Genomic DNA, 26946 nt, shown 5'->3' with positions numbered 1-26946 from the left:
GGTACCGGATTTCGGGTTTTACCGAGTTTTTGCGGATTTTTCCGGGTTTCTAAATATTGGGTTTTTCACAAAACCCAAACCGAATTTTTTCTGGATCACCGGGTTTATCGGTTCAACCGCGGATCCGAGTCGGATTTCAAAACTAAAAAAAAATTAAACAGGTTCATAAATACCCATAATGGGTTCGGGATAGGAGAGTCCCAGAAAACAAATCGACCCACAAAATCGTCCAACCCGCCAAGCCTGAAAAACCTTAACCGATGTATTAGAGAAAGCTGTACGCACCACCGATTGTGAAACTGGTGATGACAAAAATACGTTTACACAAACAAGCCAAACTGCTATAAGTTCGGCTCCATGCCATAATTACTTGGAACAACAATACAACTTTCGCAGGTATTGTGTTTTGATACAAGGAATCAACATCAATCCATTTGGCACACACTCATAAAAAGGAAGCGAATCAATAAGGATAAGGAAAATGGAAAAAAATTTAACAACAAAAAAATAGGACTGCCCAATTGCTGCGATGTCTATAGTGATGGGTAATACATAAGCTATCGACAGGTGTCTGGCACCAACTTGGGCAACACTTTTGGGATGTAATGAACATGCTTTCTTGCGGCACATGAAACAACAATATCACAAAACATAATCCCAGCTTTCAAAAGAGTTCTTCTGAGTTGAACTTGTTCCATGCTTCCTGTTTATTGTCATGAGAAAAAAAAAAAAAGAGAGATGAAGACACAATGATCTAACTGTATAATGAAGTTATGTTTTTGCTCGTGGCAGTGACTGATGGTGTATAAAACGGTGAATCACTTACCTTGAGCATGTCAAACACCTTCTCGGCAATGTATTTCTGCTGGAGATTAGCGCCTTTTTGCTGAACTTTGTCAGGGTGTATGCAGAGAGTGGCCTTCCTGTAAAATTTCTTGACAGAAGCAGCGGTAATTAAATCGGTCAATGAAACAGGCTGCCAACCACACTCTGGCCAAAGAACCTGCTCATTTTGCATCACGAGAGTGACTGTAAGATTCATAACATCAAAGGTACAAATGAGATCAAAACACAGAAACTGGACAATATGTGACATACATATTGTAAAGTCGAAAGCAAGGCACGCAAGTTTCCCTCCTTTCCCGCACCCCAACGTTTTATCTCAACATCCAAGGTCTCACCGATTCTCTGAAATCCATGATTAAGAATATGATAATTAAACAATCAAAACAAGATAGATCCTCTGAAACCCCATGATTGCAACTTGCAAGTGTCTCAGATCCTTGAGGATGGCACAATTTTTCTAACGCTATCTCAACAAGCCAGCAGTATTTGAGAAGAAGGAGAGTGAAGAAGAAACCACACGTAAAGAAAACAAACAGAATCTCAACGGAACTTACATTTTTCTCAGCTTGTTCTCTTTGTGCTCGAAGATCACGATCATTTTTCTCAGCAAGTGCTTGCGCCTGATTGAGAAACGAATTTTATGTCACAAAAAAAACTACTAGCTACAAAACCCATTAATGGAAACGATTCAAGACTGATACATACAGCTCGCTCCTGTGTCCTCTGGTGGCGTTCCAGCCGGGCACGTCGTCGCTCTTCAGTTTCTCCTTCAACATCTTGAAACCCACCAGACTGGGTTGCTGAAGCTTTACAAACAAGGAGGATTCAGTACATCACCAATGTAGAAGACGTTTAAAAAAAAACTTCAGAGGAACCTTAGAAAGTCCAATACCTCCAAATATTGAACTTAGATCATCAACAATGTTTGTTGCTGACGAGGTCTTCCTCAGGTTCTCAGCTGCTCCAGAGGGCACTCGCGAAGATGCTCTGCTAGATTCGAAAGACCCTCCCTTGTTCCATGTATCTTGGAAAGGATCCTGAAACACAACAAAAGTTATAAGAAGAAGACGAGTCCCATGAAAAGAACATAAAGCAGAAAGAAGTAGATATCAAATCTAACCAGAGGGTTGGTTCTCTGTCGTGGAGCGCTACTTGGTCTGGAAACCGAGTCAAAGAAGGAGTCAAGATCATTGTTATTCTCTTGCTGCTTAGCTTTAGCTTGCGCAGCTACCCTTGCACGTGCCTCAGCAGTTGCCCTTGCACGTGCCTCGGCAGCTGCCCTTTCAACAGCAGCTCGTTCTGCCTTAACCTTTGCTTCCTTCTCTCGTGCTACAGAAAGTTCCCTTTCTCTAGCTTCTGCTGCAGCTCTCTCAGCCTTTTCCCTAGCCCCTGCAGCTGCCCTTTCACGTGCTTCAGCATGAGCTCTTTGAACCGCTGCTCTTTCGGCGCGTTCTCGGGCATCTGTATTAGCCTTTCCAACAGCAGCTCTTTGAGCTTTCGCATGTGCCTCAGAGGCTGCTCTTTCACGTGCTTCCCTTGTAGCCCTCTCTACGGCTTGTCTAGCCAACAGCCTTTCCCTTTCTTTCTCAACTCTTTTCCGCTCTCTTTCTTCTCTCTCCCTTTCCTGGGCCTTTTCCATCTCTGCCTCCCTCTCTGCCCTTTCACGATCCAACCTCACTTGCTTTTCTCTAAGTTCCCTTTCCCGAGAATCATAACTGTCCACTGGATCGCCTTCCATACTTCTACTTGCCTTCAAATTGTCTTTCTCTCTCCTTTCCTTAGCCTGCCTGAACTTCGCTTCTGCTTTATCCATGGCATCCTTCATGGCAGCAGCTGATGCAACAGCAGTAGAGTAACCATCTGAATCTTCACCATTAGCAGCAGTGTGATTTTTGCCCATAGAAAAATCGTCAAGGTCATCCATTTGAGATGCTGCTGTAGGGCTATTTACAGAAGCTCTAGCTGAGGTACGAACATGTGAGTGAGGCTCGTTGGCCTTCTTTTTCATGGGACGTGTAGGTCTTGGTGGTGGAGGTCTGGAAGGTGGGGGAGCACTAGTAGGCAGCGTAAATAGAGGGATCTCAGATACAGTAAGCCAGACATCATCAGATAAGTCAAAACTCCCATCTGAATTGAGTGATTTGTTTTCATACGGTGGAGCAGTAGCATGAGGAACAGAAGTATTCTGCGGCTCCAAAACTTCATCGAAAGAAACTTTCTTACCATGGTAACTCCCAGTGTGGGAACTTTCCACCGGTGACTGAGAGCCACTGCCGTTGCCTGGTCTCAGGTGACTTTTGTCTCTACTACTCACATCTGGCCCTGATTTGCCAAGACTATCGAGAGGGTCAATATCAGCAAAAGAATGATCAGTCTTTCTGCTGTTGAAAAGACCAATATCATCCAAAGGATCAGAGTACCCTCCTGAGGGAGGAGGTTCTCTAGGGGTAGATGCAGACTCCAAGACCACAAATGGATCTTCTGCAAGATTGGAAGATGTCCTATACGGAGGTTTCTGAGAATGACTCGTTTCTGAAGTTGGCCTGCGCATAAAAAAAAGAAAAGAAAAGAAAAACAAAATGAATGACTACATTTACTATCAAAAGGTTCAACCTTTATATCTACAAGTTCGCTCTAAGTAGGTTAATGCTACAACTCACTGGAGAATAGCACATAAAAGAGGAACGAAACGCTACCGTTTAGCTGGAGGGGAGCTAGCGCGACCAAACCCAGGAATCAAGTCATCAAAAGCCGAGCTACCTCTCTCATCTCGTTTTTCACTCTCCGGCTTGCTCAGATTCCCAATCAGATCATCGAAAGGAGAGGAGTTGTTCTTCCTGTGCACCGAATGCGAGGAGAAAAGGTCATCAAACCTAGCCGATTGAGAGCCACCCGGCGGGGTTTTAAGCGATTCGAAGACGTCCTCCTCGTCGTACACAGGCTTGTCGTAGACAGGTTTGGGATCCTTGAACATCGCATCGTAGTCAAAATCAGAGGGCTTAGTCTGAGATCGCGAATCGCTGAAGAGGAGATCGTCGCCACCGCTTATATCGTCGAAGAGGGGCGATGAATCGGACTTGTTCCTCGCTGGGGACGACGAAGACGGCGCCATCGGAGCTGATTTTCCCTGCGGCTTCAAACCTAAAAGGCCTGAGAAATCGTCCATCGATTACTTGGAATTGGATTTTCACAACCCCAAATCGCAGATCCAACAGATTATCGTCGTCAGATCTGAGTATGATGGGTCTCTCTCTCCCAATATTAGAAATCGAAAATAACTCTCTCTCTCCTTTCCTTTCCTTCCCTTCTTCTTCTCCGACTCATACACGTTCTCTAGTCTCCATTATTTTCTTCTTTTTCCTACCTGGGTCCTACTTTTTTACATTCTTACAGTTTCGTCCACGGAATCCTGTAAACTCCCCAACTAGTCCCCTAAATGTTGACCGCAAAAACTGTGTTTACGAGTGAGTGAGTCGTAGCGGTTCATTTTTAGCATTTTAGAACAATCATAAAAGCATTGTACATTATTTTACACTGATCCAAATCTCTAAACATAAAAAGCTGGTTTCAGCTATAATTTGTGGTTGCGGACGGTCGCACGAGGACCAAGCTAAGGCCGAAGATCGAAGATGAAGGACCAAGCTAAGATCGAAGATGAAGCACCGGCCGGAAAAGGAGGGACTATCCCGACATCAGCAAGAGTATTGTGTCCATAAGAAATCTAAATTATCTCCATCATGATTGATAATCAATACTATTAAAAGGGAATGACTCTTAAAAAATCTACTTAAACAAAGTTGTTGGACCATTTCATTAGACTTAACTATTTATTTGATCTTAATTTATATTTCTCTAACTATATAAATACTTTACATAATTTAAATGAATTCATTTATTATTCTCTCATAATCTATTATATAATTGCTCTAACAATAAATCCCTATGAGTATATGATAGATTATTCAAACGTGATCATTACCACATATAATTCCATTAATAGTATAATTTTTTTAATGGTTTAGTTATGTTAATAGGTATATAATTTGTATTTTAAAAATTTAAGTACTCATTTGGTCCTTAGTTTGGTTTCTATTTTTCTTATGCTCGATTATTTATGAAATTCAGCTTAATTTTGAGTTTTTTTTTCTAGTTTGGTATGGTTCAGTGCACTCGGGTAAATGTATTCAAACCTATACATTATCTCTTATATAAGAAGAATTTATTTAATTTCAAAAATAAAACATTTTTGAACGCTAATTTTCATTAATTTCATGCGCGGATCAAAATCTAGTTCTAAGTATTTATAACTTTACATTTGTTCCATGCATTATATCTCTCTCCTTTTTGAACGCCAATTTTCATTAATTTCATCCATTCTAGCTCTCTCTCAATTTATTAATATTGCCTATTAAAATCAAGGAAAATTGCCACAAATAGCACATTCATAATATCACTTTTCATGTTTACACTAACCACTTTTACCCTCACTTTTAATGAAGGGTAAAAGACAATTATACCCTTAGGGTTAACTAATCTAGACTTAGGGTTTAGAGTTGAGGGGTGGGGTACAGTTTTTGGAATGTGAAATTTAGGATTTTAATAAATATATAAATAAATACTTAAAAAATATATAAAAAATTTTAAAAAATAATTTCAAACATAATTTTCGTTTTTCAAAAAGAATTTTGAAAAAAAAAATTTCAAATTTTTTTTTTATAAAAAAGTTCGAATTTGAAGAAGTATAATTTGAAATTTTTTTTTAATTTTTTTTTAATTTTTTTTTATATTTTTTTATTTTTTTTATTTAAATAATGATTTATTATATATATAATAACAAGGGCATAAAAGTTTTTTGCCACTTAATGAAGAAGGTATTTTTGAAAATGTCTCTTTAATGGTAGTAAAAATGAAAAGTGGTATCATAAAAATGGTAAACATGTAATTTTCCCTAAAATCAATTTATCATTTCCTAGTAAAATCCACACATGATCAACACTAAAGTGTTGTTCTTCAAAATTACAAGCACTAATCCATTTGCCGTAGGCTTGGGACTTATTATCCGAGATCCGGATTAGATTCGAGATCCGCTCCGGAAATAGGATAGCTGAGGTGTCCGGATCCGAATCCGGATATATAATAAAATTTTGGATCCGTCCAAACCGAATCCGAATCTGGATATCTTAATTTTTAGATTTGGATATCCGGATCCGTATTTTTAAAACACATTAATTTTTAAATTTCATTAATATTTATATGGGTAATTCTCATAAATATATCATTTTTAAGTTTTGTTCACAAAAATAGATCACAAGGAGGAAAGTGACCAAAATGTTTCATTTAATAGGTAAAAAGACCCTAATACCCTAGATATATAAAAAATTGAAAAAAATAAAAAAAACAATAAGAAAAACAAAAAAAAATTATATAGTTTTAGATTATATGTTTTCAAATTCGAATTGTTTTATAATTTTTTATGAATTTGTTTTTTTTTTCAAATTTTCTTTTTATAATTTGAATATACTTTTAGAAACTATTTTAAAAAATTTTATTTTCAAATTTTTAATATTTTTATTTTTTATTTTATAAAATTTTAGACCTCAATCCCAAATCTCCACCCCTTAACTCTAAACTCTAAGGTTTGGATTAGTTAACCCTAGGGGTATAAATGTATATTTACCTCTTTAATGAAACATTTTGGTCATTTTGATTTTTGGAGTCTATATTTGTGACCAAAACTTTTTTAGTGCTATCCTTGGGTATTTCCCTATTTATATTTGATATATTAATATTTATACATGAATTAATCTTATAATATTATATTTTAGGTTTTACAATATTATAGACATATATAAATATATTTATAAATCTTGTATAAATATTTAATTTATGTTTATATTAAAATAATTAGTATTTTTTAAAAAAAGTTATTGTTTTTTATTATTTTACGGATCCGGATATCCGTAGTTAATAGAATATCGAAACGGATATCCGGAAACCATGAATCCGAATATTAAATCCACGGATCCGGGTCCGGATACCCTAAATTTTTCGGATATCTGGATCGCCTACTTAAATTCACACCAGTCACAGCCGGTTTGAAAGGTTAAAAGTACGTCATTGGTTATTGATATCTTGATTTGAATCTAAGTTTGGGTTTTAATTGGTTCGGTTCAAATGCTAAATCTTAAAATCTACCTAGTACTGTGTGGTATACTGGTACAGTTGTACACTACATATATAGAGAAAAGAAATTAACTAAATGATTAATTTAAAAAGTACATATAAATAATTTAGTTAAGGCACGCGTCGTCCTGTAATGTCTTTATAGCGGTTTCCTCATTACTATATAGTTCGCCTTCTTCACTTTGTCCATTAATTGTCTCTCTCTGCCTTTTCTTTCTCCCATGTCTTCGTAAATGGTTTTGATCTTCCGACAACATCTTCGACAAACCCTTTTCTCTGGGTTCTGCGAAAGACGTTATTACAAATCTCTTTCCTTTCCGTGTCCTTGTCTTAATCGTCATGCCTTTGCCTTGGAAGAAATCGAAATCGGGTCGGATCTCCAGATTGGTATCGGACCTCCAGCAATCTCCCAAACACGGCGGATCTCTCTTCGTCGAGACTGGTTTCCCAACTTCTCTCATCCATCTCTTCGTTAAGAATCGCGATCGTCTCAAGAAATCCTCTTCAAAACGCAACAACAAAGCCCAGACACAAACCGCTCATACGACACGACCGCGTGTCTTGTCTCCGCCTCTTCCTCAGAAGCTTGATCCAGCGCCGGTTACAGAGGATCTCACGGCGAGTAAGATCGATGAAAGTTTGGTCAATGGCAGTGGTTCAACATCGGAGAATAGGCACGACGGGGACAACAACGACGGCGTCGGAAACGGCGGTAATCGCGGCGGAGGATGTTGCGTTTTAATGGTGGTTGTGCTCGCCTTGAGCACGAAAAAGGTTGCCGTGGGGATCACTATCTTAGCATTCGCCCTTCTCTTCCTCGAGCTAGCAGTGGCGCGTGTATTCACGCTCATCTATCCCTGCCCCGACGCGAAGCTCATAGGGAAGAAGAACGGTGAAGAAAGAAAGAACAAGAAGGTCTCTTTTGAAATCATCGAAAGCTTTCAAGACTCAAGAGATTGCATTGAGGAGATTCAATTTCGTCCTCCGGAGGAGGGAGATGTGGTGTTGACGAAGGAGAAGAGTAAAAGCGCGAAGCTTAAGTCCAAGATTGTGCCGAACAAGTTGAGGAGTTATATGAAGAAGAAGAAGAAAGATAAACAAGAAGCTGAAGGGGTAGAGGTAGATGATGAGTCTGTGACGGAAGTGTCAAGTTTTTATTCCGAGGATAGAATCGAGAGCCAAATATCTGAGAGAGATGAGACTGCTTCGAATCCTCCGAAGTTGCTGGAGAGCTGTGAAGAGGAGGAAGAATCTGGATCAAAAGGGGATCTAACTAAAGTGATTGTTCTGATAGTAATTTCTCTTGCTGGATTGTTTTGCGGGAAAGTCTTAGCCATTGCTCTGACATTGTCTTGGTGTCTGATTCTGAGATTTGTCTGCTGCAAATCTCAAACCAGCTCTCAACACATCAAAAATAAAATTTTGTTGTGTTAGTGGTGGCAGTGGTGGGTCCTACAGAACGCCGTGGGACGGTGTTGACGGTAGTGTGGTTGTTGGCACTTGGCACTTGGCAGTTCGAAGCTAAACAATTGTTTGCTTAAGAAACTGTGTAATTTTTTAACAGAGAATATTGTTATTAATATGATGGTCAAAATTGTTTTTTTACTGGGAAGCAAGTATTATCAAAAATTGGTATTTGCTAGCTTGTCGTTAATAATGAAAGGCAGAGCATTAAGGTTTGTGCCGACCTAAAAAACAAAGCACACTACCTGTGGAAGAGTTTTGTCAGTTTTTGTTTATTTTTTGTGATTGAGTTTTACAAGTTTATGTGACGACGATAGTGACGGAGACACGTGATGAAATGGCCAAGTTTACTTAGTGGCGTAGTGTGCGGATGTCTCCGTCAGTAATTAATCGTGTGGCTTTAGCATTTGTTTGGGGTTTTTCCCAGTTCCTTATTTTTTCATAACTTTTCTGATATGTATCCAATCATTCTACAAAGAAGAAGCTTGAAAAAAGAGAATGTACGAAACGTTAATAGTTATCTAAGTGATGTACAAATAAGCTATCACAAGTTTTTTGACTATACAGTTCTTTTTACTATACATGTATCAAACTAAAAAACAAAAGAAAAAAAAAACATGCGTTAAAACCTGCGTGACTATTCCAACTACTTTGTGAAAGACAAAAAGGTTTCGCAGTAAACAAGTAACAACATGCCAACATGTTGTAGTTAAAAAGTTTGCATAACGTATATATCCGTATAGAAAGAGAGATAATCGACGTATTATTTTTTTCAATAAAAATATCAACGTTTGAATTTAATTTTTTGTTTCTTGTATGTTCATGAACATTCTTTTCCAAAAGAAAATTTACATTTTAATATTTTTTCCATGTAATTTTAGTTCTAACTACTACGTACAAATTCTATAAATTAATAAAGTCGAGATTATCATATTTTATTAATTTATAGAGTTATTATTTATAAAACTTTCATTTCTTAGGTTTGTATAATTTGATGTATGTCTTAATGTAAAAAATAAGAGGAATGCTTAATTTTACGGTATTTACATTAATTAAATTTTATAGATATAAATTTGATGTTGTTACTTTTCAGTTATTTGGTGTATAGAAAATAGTTACATATGTCGATGCATTTTAGATGTAAAGTGAAAAAATCACGTAAAAGTATTTTGAGGTGTTTAAAAATTAAGGATAAACTCCACTATAAATAAAAATAAACTATGCAATATATATCTATATATTTATATAAACTTTATACACGTTAAATATTAATTTATGTTTACATTGAGACTATATATTTACATAAAGATTTTCAAAATTATTATCTAATTATTTTATCAATTTGTATTATATTATGCACTGACCCAATTCTAAATTTGTGAAATTTATTAATTTATTGTATTTATTAATTATTGAGTGTTAGTTTATAAAGTTTTACTGTATGTTCTTGGAAATGACAACTATGAGAGAAAAAATAGTTAAAAATAAGAGAGAAGTAGCACGACGGAGTTGTAAAACTCTCAAAATTGCAATATGACTTTGAAAATTTTTAATTGAAATAAAATGACAACTATGACTTCAAAATAATCAACTATGACTTGAATTTTTTAATTTTCTTAAATTATAGACAATTTAAAAAATTAGTTGAATATTTCTTTTAGTTTTAGAAAGTTTAAGATTAATTATTTGAACATGTCTATGCAATCCACAATCTCTATCATTAAGATTTGTGTACATGTCTATCAATTAATTTATGTATATACATAGACTTGTTACTTGAGTAGTTCCCAGTAAACGTGAAGGGCTAAACATATGTGTTAATGCGTGTGTGCATATTTTTTACACAAAAATATACACATCACACCTAAACTATTTTGGTAACCTCTCACCCCATTTCCTCGCATCTTCAAAACTAGTGTTGATCCCTCTGTTCGACTACATTCACTTTCCATCTCACCATATACTGTTTATTATCCAGATTCCCTCTCCTGTCTGGATATGCAGACTCAGTCTCTGATGCTTCAGTTATTTTCACACCCAATGGCTCTAAAATCATTAGTGGAGTTTCTTTCATGAGAAACTTTCTGGTTCATCAAATGAATCAATCTATTCCACCAAGAAACAGAGTTTGAAATGTAGATTTCACTCTTCTTTGTTTCCCTTCTTGAGTATTGTCAATTATGACTCTCATGAATAATTTTTCTGTCTAGCGTGGCATCGATGAATAAGCTTGTTCATGGTGGCTCCCATTGGATACTTACTTAGGAAACAAGTTACCTTCTCAGGAACCATATCAAGCTTGAACTACTTAGCAAGCTTAAGTCCATCTCTACGACTCTACCAAGACTACAATAACCAGATCAGAAATATCAAAAAGGAGAAACTTAAAAAAAAAAAAAAAAAGAAGAAGTCAAAATCAGATTTGAGTAGCTGTAAAGTTCCCATGTAACCAAATGAAATCAGTATGAAAGTTACCCAAACACGGTCTAAACTAGGTCAGAAACTAACTACTGGTCAAGTATCGTTTTAACTTTCACCACATAGTAAGATTCAGCAAAGAACATATCTGTATGTTTATTTCGTTTTAAGTTAAGATGACAACAGTGAACAACATCTGGCCGTGACCTCTCAGATTCCATAAAGTAACACACTTCCTAAAAGCAGATAACATGTCAAAGGTCATATTACATAAAATAACAATTGAAGTTTTTGAAGAGATACATATATCTTATCAGTTATCTAGAAGTACATAAATGTAGATGCTAAGATATCTAAACTACATAAAGACTAGATGCGAAAATATCTAAATCAGCTTCTCACTAACACTTCATTCATTGTGTTTCTGTCACAAAATCTTCAAACTTTTAAATTCTCGCAACTTCAGATAATTTAGATGTAGATACCATTAGCAACAATTAAGAACAAAACAAGGACAGTCTTAATATTCTAGAAGATATGTAAGTCTATAGTTGCAACTAGGGTGGCTCCTACGCCTCGTGTTCATCTCAGGCACCACCGTTCCATTTGGGTCTAAGAGCATGTTTATTGGAGTAGCTTAAGTAGGTTGCTTAGGATATTTTATAATTAAAAAAAAGAAAAAAGAAAAAAAAAGAGAAAGGGTGTTGCTTAATTAAGCATTAGAAAGATAGTTGCTTCTGTTGTTTTTCTTCTTTTGTTTCTATCTCTCTCTCTCTCTCTTTCTGTTTTTGTTCTCTCTGCTCCACTTAATTTTTTCTTCATTATAGCCCACTTAAGAGACTCTTAAAGGGTTTTAGCAATAAGAGCACAATTATTGCGGGTAAGTAGAAGGGTTTTTAGGTGGTGGACTCCATATTTTTAGTTAAAAACGGTGATAGAGAAGAGGAATTAAGGATCGACTTTGGTGAGATTTTTGTACTGTTTGCGGGCCTCGCCAATACATGGCGGCTCGCGATTGGTTCCCTTTTTAATTTTTTTTTAAATAAAAAAAAAGAAAAATTTAAGAAATCCAAAATACAGACCTAGCGATAATGATGGTCTAAACATGCTCTAAAAGTCAACACTGTGATTTATTAGACAATATCCCCTATATATTAATTGAGGAACATTTGAAAAGATGTAACCTCAATTTTGTATTAATTAAAAGAGGCTCCAATGCATAGGTGGCACTCAATTAGGTAGTCAATTACATTCAATTGAAAAATAAGTAGGTCCACATTCGATTTTTATATATTGTTAGATACATAAGTTTGCCAAACTATATGATATAATGATATGATATGCTATTTTCTTTCCTTAAATAAAACCTACGGAATTACCATAAATGACTAATATATATATGACAATTAATGATTTTAATAATAAAGATTTGATAACAATTTATATCTCCTCCATCATTTTTTGTTTAATTTTATATTATTAAAATAAATTAAACAATCAAATTAGCTATAAAAGTAAAATTTAGATTTTTTCGTATATGTTATATTTTGAATTTTTAAAAACGACAATAAATGACTAAAACTATTAAAATTATTAGGTTAAAAATTAATGATCAATGGTTTAACATTTTTATTATAAGAAGATACACATGATTTTAAAACCATATGAGTAAAAAATATCATTTAATAATAAAATAAAAATATATATATATAGATTAAACACTATATACCATAAGATTACATAAAATATTTTAATATTAAAACTTTCAATGAATTTTCAAGAACATTTATAAATTATAACTTATTAAAGATTTCAGATTGAAAATTCTGTTATTGATGATTTAAATATTTTGTTATAATACGATATGAATGATCATAGAACCGTATGATTATAAATTCTTATTTAATAAATAACTATATAAAATATATTATTCTTAGAAAAATAGGTTGGTCCATCTTAACTTATATTTCACTTTTTATTAAACTAACTATCGAATTGATAAATAACGTACCAAAAAATGTTTTGCACTTTCCTTAAATAAAAGCTACAAAATTACCTAATATGATTAATATATATGTGAAAATTAATTATTATGAATAATAAATATTTGATAACAATTTTTGTATCTTAGTTCTTTTTTAAAATTTTATATTATTAAAAGATATTAAAAAATCACATTAAATATATAATAAAAACATTTATATTTTTTTCTTATATGTTATATTTTGAATTTTTCAAAACGTCTATAAATTATTAGAAATTTGAAGATCCCCACTCTGAAAATTTTGTGATCAATAGATTATTTTTTTGTCATAATAAGTTAAAAATGATCATAAAATTGTATTAATATGAATTTTTATTTAATATTATAAGAAGATACACATGATTTAAAACCATATGAGTAAAAAATATCATTTAATAATAAAACACACATATATATATATAGATTAAACTATATACCATAAGATTACATAAGTATTTTAATATTAAAACTTTCAATGAATTTTCAAAAACATTTATAAATTATAAACTTATTAAAGATTTCACATTGAAAATTTTGTTATCGATGATTTAAATATTCAGTTGTAAAACTATATGAATGATCATAGAACTGTATGATTATAAATTTTCATTTAATAAATGACTATATAAAATATACTATTCTTAGAAAAATAGGTTGGTCTATCTTAACTTACATTATATTTTTTATTAAACTAACTATCGCATTGATAAATAATCTACCAAATGTTTTTTTGCACTTTCCTTAATTAGAAGATACGAAATTACCTAATATGATTAACGTATATATGAAAATTAATTATTATGAATAATAAATATTTGATAACAATTTTGGTATCTTAGTTCTTTTTTTTAATTTTATATTATTGAAAGATATTAAAAAATCACATTAAATATATAATAAAAACATTTATATTTTTTCTTATATGTTATATTTTGAAATTTTCAAAACGTCTATATATTATTAGAAATTTAAAGATTCCCACTCTGAAAATTTTGTGATCAATAGATTATTTTTTTGTTATAATAAGTTACAAATGATCATAAAATATAACGCATATGAATTTTTATTTAATAAATATTCAAACTAAATAATATATATATATATATACTAATGATTTAAAGCAACAAGATTGGCTGATCAATTTAGTCGTCCAGTTGAAATCTTTCAAAAGTATGTGAAAAACTAAAGTCAAAGTAAATATGGATTTAGAATAGTAGTTATATTTTATTAACCGAAATACCGAGAAAAAAAACAAACCGAACTGAAACCAACCCGATATCCGGATTGAACACCTCTAATCCAAATGAAGCGAAACTATTGTTTCATTCTCCAAAATATAATAAAAATAATAACTTAATCCCGCGCGAGGCGCGGCTCTTATCCTAGTTGCAAGTACAAGAAGGACACTTTCCGGAAACACCGTTAACTACTCCAAACCAAAAACTAAATGTCCACCATTTTCGCCATTAATTTCAAAGTAAATTAGCTAAAAATCAACAATGAACCTGTTTCGAATTTGATTTTAATCACCAGAAAAGTTACTTTTCTCTCGTATATACGACTAATCTAGGCAGACTCACGAAACAGTGTAACCATGCACATATCCAAAAACCTAAATTATATATTGCTTCATCAAAACGTTACACTGAAGTAAAACCAATCTTTATTATCAAATGATGTTATTGTAGAGTTCCATGAAACAGTGTAACCATGCACATATCCAAAAACCTACATTCTATATTGCTTCATCAAAACGTTACACTGAAGTAAAACCAATCTTTATTATCAAATGATGTTATTATAGAGTTCCATGAACAGAGTAACCATAAAATATACAATATCCAAAACATACATTCTATATTTCACCAAAGCGTGACACTAAAGTAAAACCAATCTTTATTATCAGATGATGTTATTGTAGAATTCCATGAAACAGAGTAACCATACAATATACAATATTCAAAAACATATCCCTTATATATTAATTGAGAAACATTTGAAAAGATGTAACCTCAATTTTGTATTAATTAAAAGAGACCCCAATGCATAGGTGGCACTCAATTAGGTAGTCAATTACATTCAATTGAAAAATAAGTAGGTCCACATTCGATTTTTATATATTGTTAGATACATAAGTTGGTCAAACTATATGATATAATGATATGATATGATATTTTCTTTCCTTAAATAAAACCTACGGAATTACCATAAATGACTAATATATATATGACAATTAATGAGTTTAATAATAAAGATTTGATAACAATGTATATCTCCTCCATCATTTTTTGTTTAATTTTATATTATTAAATAAATTAAACAATCAAATTAGCTATAAAAATAAAATTTAGATTTTTTCGTATATGTTATATTTTGAATTTTTAAAAACGACAATAAATGACTAAAACTATTAAAATTATTATGTTAAAAATTAATGATCAATGGTTTAATATTTTTATTATAAGAAGATACACATGATTTTAAAACCATGTGAGTAAAAAATATCATTTAATAATAAAATAAATAAATATATATATATATATATATATATATATATATATATATATATATTAAACACTATATACCATAAGATTACATAAATATTTTAATATTAAAACTTTCAATGAATTTTCAAGAACATTTATAAATTATAAACTTATTAAATATTTCAGATTGAAAATTTTGTTATCGATGATTTAAATATTTTGTTATAAAACGATACGAACGATCATAGAACCGTATGATTATAAATTATTATTTAATAAATAACTATACAAAATATACTATTCCTAGAAAAATAGGTTGGTCCATCTTAACTTATATTACACTTTTTATTAAACTAACTATCGAATTGATAAATAACGTACCAAAAAATGTTTTGCACTTTCCTTAAATAAAAGCTACGAAATTACCTAATATGATTAACGTATATGTGAAAATTAATTATTATGAATAATAAATATTTTATAACAATTTTTGTATCTTAGTTCTTTTTTAATTTTATATTATTAAAATATATTTAAAAATCACATTAAATATATAATAAAAACATTTATAATTTTTCTTATATGTTATATTTTGAATTTTTCAAAACGTCTATAAATTATTAGAAATTTGAAGATCCCCACTCTGAAAATTTTGTGATCAATAGATTTTTTTTTTGTTATAATAAGTTACAAATGATCATAAAATTGTATTAATATGAACTTTTATTTAATATTATAAGAATATACACATTATTTTAAAACCATATGAGTAAAAAATATCATTTAATAATAAAACATATATATTTATATATATATATAGATTATACTATATACCATAAGATTACATAAATATTTTAATATTAAAACTTTCAATGAATTTTCAAAAACATTTATAAATTATAAACTTATTAAAGATTTCACATTAAAAATTTTGTTATCGATGATTTAAATATTCAGTTATAAAATGATATGAATGATCATAGAACTGTATGATTATAAATTCTCATTTAATAAATGACTATATAAAATATACTATTCTTAGAAAAATAGGTTGGTCCATCTTGACTTACATTATATTTTTTATTAAACTAACTATCGAATTGATAAATAATCTACCAAAATTTTTTTTGCGCTTTCCTTAATTAGAAGCTACGAAATTACCTAATATGATTAACGTATATATGAAAATTAATTATTATGAATAATAAATATTTGATAACAATTTTGGTATCTTAGTTCTTTTTTTTTAATTTTATATTATTGAAAGACATTAAAAAATCACATTAAATAATAAAAACATTTATATTTTTTCTTATATGTTATATTTGAATTTTTCAAAACGTCTATATATTATTAGAAATTTGAATATTCCCACTCTGAAAATTTTGTGATCAATAGATTATTTTTTTGTTATAATAAGTTACAAATGATCATAAAATATAACGCATATGAATTTTTATTTAATAAATATTCAAACTAAATAATATATATATATATATATATAAACACTAATGATTTAAAGCAACAAGATTGGCTGATCAATTTAGTCATCCAGTTGAAATCTTTCAAAAGTATGTGAAAGATTAAAGTCAAAGTAAATATGGATTTAGAATAGTAGTTATATTTTACTAACCAAATACCGAAAAAAACCGAACCGAACCGAAACCAACCCGATATCCGGATTGAACATCCGTAATCCAAATGAAGTCAAACTATTGTTTCATTCTCCAAAATATAATAAAAATAATAACTTAATCCTGCGCAAGGCGCGGGTCTTATCCTAGTATTCTTTATAGCTTCACCAAAGCGTGACACTAAAGTAAAACCAATCTTTATTATCAAATGATATTATTGTAGAGTTCCATGAAACAGTGTAACCATACAACATACAATATCCAAACATACATTCTATATTTTGCTTCACCAAAGCATAACATTAAAGTAAACCAATCTTTACATCAAATGATAAATAGTATATCTTATTATGCCTTACTTGGCAAGGTAGGTATACTCTGTTCATTCCTGAAGAAATTTCCAGGGTCAACCGCGGTTTTAATCTTTACTAATCGATCAAAGTTCTTACCAAAATACATCCTTCCATACACCTCTCCTTCCTTGTAACTATTCGGCCCGTGATCGTTCACCCCGATGTCAACATCTCTGTAGTTCAAGTAAGCCCTTCTAGGGTTGTTGCTCACAAACTCGGTCATGAAACTGTGAAGCACTCTAGACTGATTCAAGAAGCCCTTCTCTATCTCCGGAGACGATTCCTGCCAGTTAACAGAGTACTGAATCTTGAAAAGCATCTTCCGGTGCGGTAACGGCGTCGCATCCTCCGCTATCTCCGCCATCTTCCCGCCGTAAGGATTGAAAACAAGTCCAACCTTCCCCAACTCGATCATCTTCTTGAACAGAGACTCAATCCCATCTCTAGGAATCACCGTCGCGACGTAATCCGACTTCCTCTTCAAGAACCTAGAGGAATCAAGATTCCGATCAAGAAACACTTTAGGATCAATCAGAGTTGCGTTGAGGCGATTGTCCCACCATAGAGCAGACTGAAACCAAGTCATCTCCGTACAGTTCTCCTTCTTTAACGCCAGCTCAGGAAGCTCCTTGCGAAGCAAGGAAACGACGTCGTCTGCTCTGCCTAAGAACAGAGCCACTGCGGTGGCTCTCACGGTCTGCACCTTGTTCCTCGTCACGGGTTGAAGCAGCATCCTCAAGAAGAGGTTCCGGTCGGTTCTCGGACCCACCGACTGCCATTTATGAACCATGTCGACGGCTCCGGACTCTATAAACTGCTCCACTCGGAAAACCGTCACGACCCGTGGTACTGGGACGAGTTTGACCTTGTAACCCAAAACGACGCCGAAGCTCCCTCCTCCTCCGCCGGAGATCGCCCAGAAAAGATCTTCACCCATCGACTTCCGGTCTAGAATCCGACCGTTGACGTCAACGATCTTCGCGTCGATCAGGTTATCCACTGACAAACCGAACTTCCTCAACATGTTGCCGTACCCGCCGCCGCTTAAGTGACCGCCGACGCCGACCGTCGGACAAACTCCGGCGGGGAAGCCATGGACTTTGCTTTTCTCCCAGATACGGTAATAAACCTCGCCGAGAGTGGCTCCGGCGGATATCCACGCCGTTTGGTCGGCGATATTGACGGTTACGTCGCGGAGGTTCGACAAGTCGAGGACGAAGAAGGGTTTGTCGGAGACGTACGAGAGACCGTCGTAGTCGTGGCCGCCGCTTCGGATCTTGAAGACGAAGTTTAGGGGCTTTGCGCAGAGGACGGCGGCGCTGACGTGGCTAGCGGAGCGAGGAGTGATGATGAGTGTGGGTTTGGGAGTGGAGGAAGTGTTGAATCTTGCATTGCGGATGTAGGCGCGGAGGACGGAGGAGTAAGAAGGGTTTGTCTGAGAAAAGACGTTTTGGGCTTGTGGGGTTTTGGTTCTGTCGGAGAAGCATTTGAGGAATGAGTTGTAGACAGGGTTCGAAGATTGAGAGAAAGAGGAGAGAGGTAAAGACAGGAAGAGGAGGAAGAAGACAAAGGTTGGTCGTGTCGTGAGCATTGTGTAATGGGAGATTCTTATTGGGTCTCGTGTTTGTCTTTGTTCAGTGCCAACTTATCCGGTTTATTTATAACCGTTTGAGGGGAGATGAGTTATGAAGATTTTGAAAGTACTTTGATTTTCTTTAAATTCGTTAAAACAAAAAGAGAAAAAGGTCATCAAAGTATTAAGTGATTTTTGTATTTTATATTATTTTTTTCTATAAATAAATTTTATTGTAAATTGCTTAAAATAGATTAATTTTGAAGTTTTTATACATTTAATTAGCTAACAATAATAAATTATACTTGAAAAACTATTTTAGAATTATATTTGTTTGCAGTTATTGAAAATACTTAATAATAAGAGATGATTATTTATTTATCAAAATTTAACATTTTATATTGTGTGTGGAAATTTTAAAATTGTTTCTTTAAAAACACACATAAAATACTTTTTAATAACTAGTAGAAGAAATATGAATCATTCTTTTTTGCGTTTAACGCGTTTTGGAAACAGGCTACAAGTGACAATAAAATATCGCATGAGACTTTTAATATATGATTCAAATGATAAAAAGTTTGAATCTTAAGTATTCGGAATTCATTATTAAGTCACCACCTCTAGGTTACTATACTATTATAATCCATAAAATAAATTTTAATTTATCGAACCAATTATTGATGGTATACTAATAAGATAGAGATAAGATAAGAATGTCGTTTGATTTTTTTTTTTGTCAGTAATCAAACGTCAATCAAATGAAATTTAAAAAATTTGGCTAAAACATTGACCACAGTGAACAAGATAATGATTTTGTAAACGCATGGATAAGCGGTTTAACTGCGGTGCGGTTCTGACAGTTATAAAAATATATAGATATATGGTATATATAGAGATTTTTGTTACTGTTAACTGCGGTGCGAAACGGATGTTACCATTGTCAAAGACGTTTCATAACCAAAAATAATAATAAAAAAGAGATGTGTGGAGTATTCTTTTTTTTTTTCGAAGTGTGGAGTATTCTATATTATGGAAACCCAGGCTTAATTTCTAAAGAGAAGTTTAGTTCACTGATAGACTCTCTCTCTCCATGTAATCAAATAGACTGTAAAACCTATATTATGGAAACCCAGGATTTTTGTTACTCTCTCTCTCTCTCTCTGTCTAAATATCTAAAAACAACGTGATTTAGTTTTACTTAATAAATGGATCAAATCTAAAATGGCTTCTAACCTATCTCCCTATCACTCGACTCAAGGACATGAATAAGAAATGGAGCTTTGTTTCATTTAATTTCTTTTTCTTAGCTGGCTTAAAAGTCAATGGTCAACGCCGGCAGTAGAATCCAATTGGGGGGTTTGTGCTGTGAAGGAATAAATAAAAGTTCAAAGAGAAGACTTTAGTTTACACCAGGTTATTGTTAGCTTAGATTTTTTTTTTTTTGTAGAAAATTAGCTTAGCATATAACACGAATTATTTTCATCGACTGAAATTACCAGTACCGTCCCAAAATAACACGAATTATTTTCTTGGAGTAATAGCTAGGCAGCGGCTCATTTGTGTGGTGTCGGTTTTGTCTCCTCCGGAGGAGTTGTGCGTTTACCAATCTATATTCTCTTCGGGTTTGTGGTTAAATGGGTGTAGACGGTCCTGGTGGAATGCAATGGAGGCGGTAATCTTCGGCGCAAACTACTGAACGACGGCATCGTCGGTCTTCGACTCTTCCTCGTACCGCTGGTGGTTTCTTTTATCAAGCTTGCTCTGGGTCTGTGGTTGGATTCTTCGCTTTAGTTCGTTATGGGTTGTCGGTTGGAAGCTGTAAGAACCGTAGTATTCAGGGTTTGAGGGCGCCCTTCTCTCGGTAGCTCGCGGCAACTAGTCGGTGATCTTATCTAGTTCTAGAGTTGTAAGGTCTGTCCGCGTCTCGCTATTACTCCGTTTGAATGCTTGCACTGCGTTGTTGTTTGGTGCGGCCCTTTGTTGCTGTCGGTAGTGTTCTTGTGTGGTGTTGTTGTTTATCTTTTCTGCTACTAGTCATCTATTGTAATTTCTGTCAAAAAATTGAAAACTGGTAATAATATTTTAACATTTTTACCAAAAAAAAAAAATTTGGGGTGGCCTACAGCATTAAAAAATTGTGTGGCCTATTATATTATATACCAATAATATATAATAATACACTAACACCAAATCAGTACAAAAGTGTACAAAATAATCAAATGGTTAAAATAAAAACTATATTGGACAAAAGGAGGATAGTTCTCCTAACTCAATTCAAACTTGTTAACCATTTGACCTAGCTAATATTTGATAATATGTGGCCTTAATTTGTCTTCTATATATTGGACAAAAGGAGGATCGAACTATGGTATCCTAACTCAATTCAAACTTGTTAACCATTTGACTTAGTTAATATTTGGTAATATGTGGCCTTAATTTTTCTTCTATATATTGCGGTCTAAAGCATGTGTTTTATTTGCCTTATGGCAGGGACGGGCCTGGAAATTACGACAGTTGAACTTGACTATGTAACGATAGGTATAAGGTAATGTTTTTTTAAAAATGGGATTTCTTTTGTTTCTTTTTTTTGAGAAGTTCATGCTTATTATTATTTTTTTTGTAAATGCTTATTCTCTCTTTTTTTTCTTTTTTTTTAACGTCAAAAGGTCATTCCACTACTCAAGCTTGAGGTGGTTTGGATAACCAAACCGGAATAAAACAACCAATAAAATATAACTCTCTATGGAAGAATATAGCAGTTTTAGATAAAAAGTCTGAAATATGATTTCACGTTCGTAGAACATGAATGATGTTGAAGTCCGGAAAGCATATATGTAGTGTCTCTATCCTTTCCAATTCCATCGTAAAGTTTGGCCAAGCATGAGGATCCTTTATCATTACAATCAACTCCTTACAGTCTGTCTCAAAGGTCTGACATGTTGAGTATTGAAGTATATTCTCCATTGCCCACCACAATGCTTCTACTTCCGAATGCAAGGCTGATTCTCAGTGTTGTTATCTTAAACCACTGTTTGTACCACTTCGTTCGCATCAAACCATATTTGGAATTCACTTTTTGCATGTCGAATTAGCTTCAAAAAATCTCTGTTTATCTCCTGAAAAGTTTGTCATTCCTAGTATTCCAAATATACCAGATTATCCAGGGGTAAAGATCTAGGTCTCGTTCTGGCTCAATAATATTGTTTTTCCTCTAGAATAGGTAATCCATATTTGTGTAGACGCTTGGCACTGAAAATATATATGAATTTGTTAGAATCGATGATAAGAACCACACTTGTAGATGCTTATTCTCTTTAAGTTGATACTTTTTGACAAAAATATATTAAAGACTCTCTAAAATCATTTCCATAATTTTGTTTTTCTTTATGTATATTTTTCCTTTCTAGCAACATAGAAATTCTTGTGAATGGAATTAGGAATTTTCATCAACCATCAAAATCAGAAACGAGCCGCATTAATTTGGTTTGACTATTACTCATTATCGCGCATGCGCGGTGCCGCGGTTTTTGTAACAATACAATTTTTATAGAGTGATAAAATGAATATGAGCCATTAATAGTAAAAGTACAGCAGTAAATCCAAGGGTCAGGAATTAAGACATATATATATCTTGTCCAATGTGTTCAGATTTAATCTTCGTCGTCGGATGGAAAGAAAGATGTGCGGCTGAAGTAGGTTCCCACCTATACTCTAGTTTAGTTAGTTAGATGCGTAGTTAATAATAGACTAGTTTAGTTAAGGAAAAAAGAAGCTTTTAGAATAAACTGTCTTGGTAGTAGAAACTAGTCCTGGGCGTCCGGTGTACCATTCGGATTCGGGTCGGGTGAAACGGGTTATCGGTTTTTCGGATGTGGGGATTGAAACACCATTCGGTATATTTGATTTTTCGGTACGGTATCGGTTCGGAACTCGTCGGTATCGGTTCGGATCGGAGGAGCATTGCAATATCCATGTAAATCCGAAGTATAAATGGATTCGGTTCGAGTTCGGTTAATTGTAACCAAAGTAACCGAAATTCAAAAAAAAAACCTGAAAGTACAAATGGATTCGGTTCGAGCTCGGTTAATTGTAACCAAAGTAACCGAAATTCAAAAAAAAAAAACCTGAAAGTACTACAATATAACTTAAGAATCCGAAAGTGAAAACAAGTGAACACACCAGAACATAAGAAAACAAAGGATCCCGAAAACAACCAAATTCGAACATACTCAAAGTTGTGAACACACCATAACATAAGCAAACAAAGGATCCCGGAAACAAATGCATAATAAAGTTCTAAAAAACAAGTGCAAATGAAAGTCTTCCTTGATCAAGTCTCTTAATCTCTTACTCCACGACTGCTGCATCTTCATTCTCTGCAAAATTAAAGTTACAAACAATGTTTAAACTGTACATTTTTATTGTAAGACATTAAAAAAATATATAGAACTAAGAACTAAGATTATTACCTCTTTCAAGCTTATCATCCTCTTCAAGATCAACAAGAACTTGTGCATTTGTAGGCGGTCGTGTCTCAATCTCAAGATCTTGTTTCATCCACTGCTCTGAACACATCAAAACCTCAACCATAAAATGAGTGAGACAGCTCCTATGTGGTTCGAGAATCCTACCACTAGTGCTAAAAGCACTCTCTGAAGCAACTGATGATACTTGCATTGCTAAAACATCCCTAGCAATCTCAGACAACACTGGAAATCTGCTTGAGTTTGTCCTCCACCAAGACAGCACATCAAATTCCATACCAATCAACAACTCTGGGTTTTCCACACTTTCTCTGAGGTAAGTCTCCAATTCATCCCTTTTCTCTCTAACCCCAATCTCGTTGAGCTTCTTCTTGTACCTCACATCAATTCTCCTATAACCAGCACAATCATCCACTAGCTCCATGTTGCAAGGCTGCTCCCGTGAAGACTGAGATTTGGTGGTAGGCTGAGATGATTGGTCATCCGGATCAAAACCATTCCCATGTCTTGCACTGTACTCTTTGAACAAACTTCTGAAGACACTTATCAAAGACTCGTACACCTCCTTGTACTCGACAATGTCTAGCCCATACAATTCCTCAAAGCACATCTTCGCAAGCTCCAACTTCTTGGTGGGATCAAAGACAGTGGCAACCATCAACATCTTGTTCATATTCTTGAGCCCATCCCAATACTTGTCAAACTTTTTGAACATTTCTGTTGCCTTCGAACTCAACTCAGGATCATAGTTCGTGATGAGTTCCATCAGATTTGCAGCAATGGTTACTATCTCACCACAACACTTATGCGCATTAAGAGAAGTTGAAGCTAAGACCACCAGTGTTGAGTTGTAAAATATGAGAAGAAACCGACACAATTTCTCAACTGCATCCCAATCCTTATGCTGAGGAGGACCAACCCTTTTAGAATCGTTCTCCAACGCACTGAAGTAGTCGTTGTACAACCTGTCTTCTACCTCCATCTTGTCAAATGCCACCTTGAATTTCAGAGCTGTTGACAACATCAGATACATTGAATTCCACCTTGTCTTGACATCCAGAGGCAAGCTTCCTCTTGTGATCTTACCCGAGTCAACCTTCAGCTCAAAAGACCTCAACCTATTTGTATGTGATCTAACATACGAGATACCATTACGGATAGCAGCTACAGTCTGATCTATTTCTGCCATTCCGTCCCTTACAATCAAGTTTATGATATGAGCACTACATCTCATGTGCAAAAACTCACCATCTAAGACAAGAGACTGATCAGACACTAATGCAAACGCAGTGTGAAACTTCCTTAACGCTGAACTATTAGCAGTAGCATTGTCAACGGTTATGCAAAAAACCTTACGAATTCCCCATTCTGCCAAGCAGTCTAGCAAAACAGTTGCAATTGTCTGACTTTTGTGATCCGTGATGTGTTTGAATCCTATGATCAGTTTCTTCAAGCGCCATAAAGCATCAATGTAATGCACCGTGATGACCATGTAACTAGCACCTACAAAGATAAATTAAACAATGTGAGTAAGTTGTACTTGTTAATCAATAAGAAATAGAAAGAATCAGTCACAAACCTGTTGTTTGTGAAACCCAAATATTTGTAGTGATGGATACACGTTGCTTATTGCATAAGAACCATCTTTTCAATGCCTCTTTCTTCTCCACATACATCTTTACGATGTCTTTAGTTAAAGTCCTTCTTGAATGAGGAGTGTACCCTAGCATTGCCTACAAAGATATAAGAAAGAGACATAAATCGTCAGACAAATATTGTAAAAGCAACAAACGATAAAGGTAAACACTCAAGTAAAACATACCTTTTTACAGAAATGCTTCCATCCCACACTATCAACAAATGCTAAAGGAAATTGTCCCAACAGAATCATCTCATTTGTTGCTTCTCGAAACACAGTTTCAGTGAGTTTACACGTCTTGAGCTTTCCATCCTCAGTGATACCTTTTTGTTTCTCTTTTTTGCTAGCTAACCACGCTTGATGGTTTTTGCAAATTTCAAGATGCTTCTTCAGGTTTGTGGTTCCTGATGTGGTGAGACACGAGTATTCCTTCTGGCAATAGTTGCATAAACATCTGTCTCTGTCCTCCTTAGTTCTTGTATAATGATCCCACACTTCTGATCTTGTTGGGAGGAGCCGCTTCACTTTAGATGGTTGAGACGTCACTTTAGATCGTTCAGAACTCTCGCCACATTCTTTCCTTTTGCCTCTGTTGCTATCCGGAGTTTGAAAGTTACTCTCATCATCGTTACGGGTTTCTCGATCAAGAGATGATGTCGAGTCCATCTGCTTCAACGAAATCAAGATGAACAAATCAGTTTCATATCAATTTAATCAATATAAGCAAATCAATTTAACCAATTTCAATGAAATCAATATGAAGAAATCAATTTAACAAATCAATTTAACAAATTAATTTAACCAATTTCAATTTCAAATTCAAACTATAACCAATTCTATACAAAGATTTAACATATTTAAAAAAAATATTGACATGCAATCGATCGGATTCGTAACAAGAAGAAGATAGAAAGAAGATGAACCTGTGATTGATTGCTGGAAAAATTTGATGGAGACGAATGGAGAGAATCAAGTTTATTTATAGTGACCATTTTGCTTTGATTTCTTGGTTTGATCGAGGAAGCTTTTGTGGGAACTAGGGTTCAAGCCGAAGAGAAGAGGAAACGATGAGATGTAATCGAGGAAAAGACAATATGGAACCGAGGAGTCGACATATGCCTATGTGCTTTGCATTAAAGTCGGTTATGTCCGGTTTTTGATTCGGATAACGGTTTAAAACCGAACCGGCCTGACCTCCGAACGATTGACAATAAAAAAACCAATAGTTTTTTTTTCTGAAAACCGTTACCGATCCGACACCGGTTTTTCGGTTCGGTTAGAGGTTTTGGTTAATTACGCCCAGGACTAGTAGAAACTGCTCTATTATGTTATAAAAAGCATAAAACTGTCTTTCAATGTAATATTTTCATTTTTATATACCGAATACAAATGTCTTTCTCACATGTATCATCGTTGTTGAATAGTTAACGTATTACAACTCATTTTAATTACTTTTAAAATTTCATATGCACAAAATAAAATTAAGTTTTGCGGCTGATACGGATCACCAAAACCGGATAGACAACATTGATTGTAAAATGACGAAAGAAGATTAGGTTTTCTGCTCTCGATTTGTTTACTATTGACTCTTCATAACTGATTTTATTTTTCTACCTCTATAAAATTGTGCTTTCATTCTCGTTTTTTGTTTCATTGATATGCGTTTTCTTTCTTTTTTTAAATTTTTTCTATGAATTCGGTGAATTACATAAGTGTCAATTTAAAAATATGGACATATGTAGAAGAAAAAAAAAACAAAACACATATCAACGAAAGAGAAAACGCATATAAATGTTTGTCTAGTATATATTAACCAGTTCGGTCTAAAAATCATCCAATTCTA

General features: G+C 33.8%; 3 protein-coding genes across 4 annotated transcripts; 1 reads left to right on the top strand and 2 right to left on the bottom strand.

The window, feature by feature from the left end:
• Positions 1-249: 249 nt before the first annotated feature.
• Positions 250-4220, bottom strand: LOC103834175 (auxilin-related protein 2). 2 transcript variants are annotated; one of them, XM_009110236.3, is made up of 8 exons: positions 3543-4220; positions 1967-3389; positions 1739-1883; positions 1552-1646; positions 1401-1466; positions 1099-1188; positions 827-1003; positions 250-703 (listed from the first exon to the last, which is right to left on the bottom strand). In XM_009110236.3, exons 1-8 carry the CDS (start codon positions 4010-4012, stop codon positions 665-667), a joined length of 2505 nt encoding a protein of 834 aa, XP_009108484.1. In that variant the 5' UTR covers positions 4013-4220; the 3' UTR covers positions 250-664. The 2 variants fall into 2 exon arrangements, with proteins under 2 accessions (XP_009108484.1, XP_009108483.1); XM_009110235.3 differs by having other exon boundaries at positions 1552-1652; positions 3543-4217.
• A 2412-nt stretch (positions 4221-6632) lies between these two features.
• On the top strand, positions 6633-10896 carry LOC103834174. Its single transcript, XM_009110234.3, has one exon. It carries the CDS (start codon positions 7369-7371, stop codon positions 8461-8463), a length of 1095 nt encoding a protein of 364 aa, XP_009108482.1. The 5' UTR covers positions 6633-7368; the 3' UTR covers positions 8464-10896.
• A 6339-nt stretch (positions 10897-17235) lies between these two features.
• On the bottom strand, positions 17236-19236 carry LOC103834173 (berberine bridge enzyme-like 19). The gene has a single exon (XM_009110232.3). The coding sequence runs from the start codon at positions 18996-18998 to the stop codon at positions 17403-17405; it is 1596 nt and encodes a 531-aa protein (XP_009108480.1). The 5' UTR covers positions 18999-19236; the 3' UTR covers positions 17236-17402.
• Positions 19237-26946: the final 7710 nt, after the last annotated feature.

Source organism: Brassica rapa, chromosome A08 (genome assembly GCF_000309985.2).
Source record: "Brassica rapa cultivar Chiifu-401-42 chromosome A08, CAAS_Brap_v3.01, whole genome shotgun sequence".
Classification (NCBI taxonomy): Eukaryota; Viridiplantae; Streptophyta; class Magnoliopsida; order Brassicales; family Brassicaceae; genus Brassica; species Brassica rapa.
The sequence above is the reverse complement of the archived record's forward strand: the minus strand, read 5'-3'. Positions and strand labels throughout refer to the sequence as shown.

Bases quoted from the DNA above. Each gene is read 5' to 3' on its own strand.
- LOC103834173 (XM_009110232.3), bottom strand. From the start codon at position 18,998: ATGCTCACGACACGACCAACCTTTGTCTTCTTCCTCCTCTTCCTGTCT.
- LOC103834175 (XM_009110235.3), bottom strand. From the start codon at position 4,012: ATGGACGATTTCTCAGGCCTTTTAGGTTTGAAGCCGCAGGGAAAATCA. The intron at 3,390-3,542 runs GTAGCGTTTCGT...TTTTATGCGCAG, and splicing joins AGCTCCCCTCCAGCTAAACG to GCCAACTTCAGAAACGAGTC. The intron at 1,884-1,966 runs GTTAGATTTGAT...GTTGTGTTTCAG, and splicing joins GACAGAGAACCAACCCTCTG to GATCCTTTCCAAGATACATG.
- LOC103834174 (XM_009110234.3), top strand. From the start codon at position 7,369: ATGCCTTTGCCTTGGAAGAAATCGAAATCGGGTCGGATCTCCAGATTG.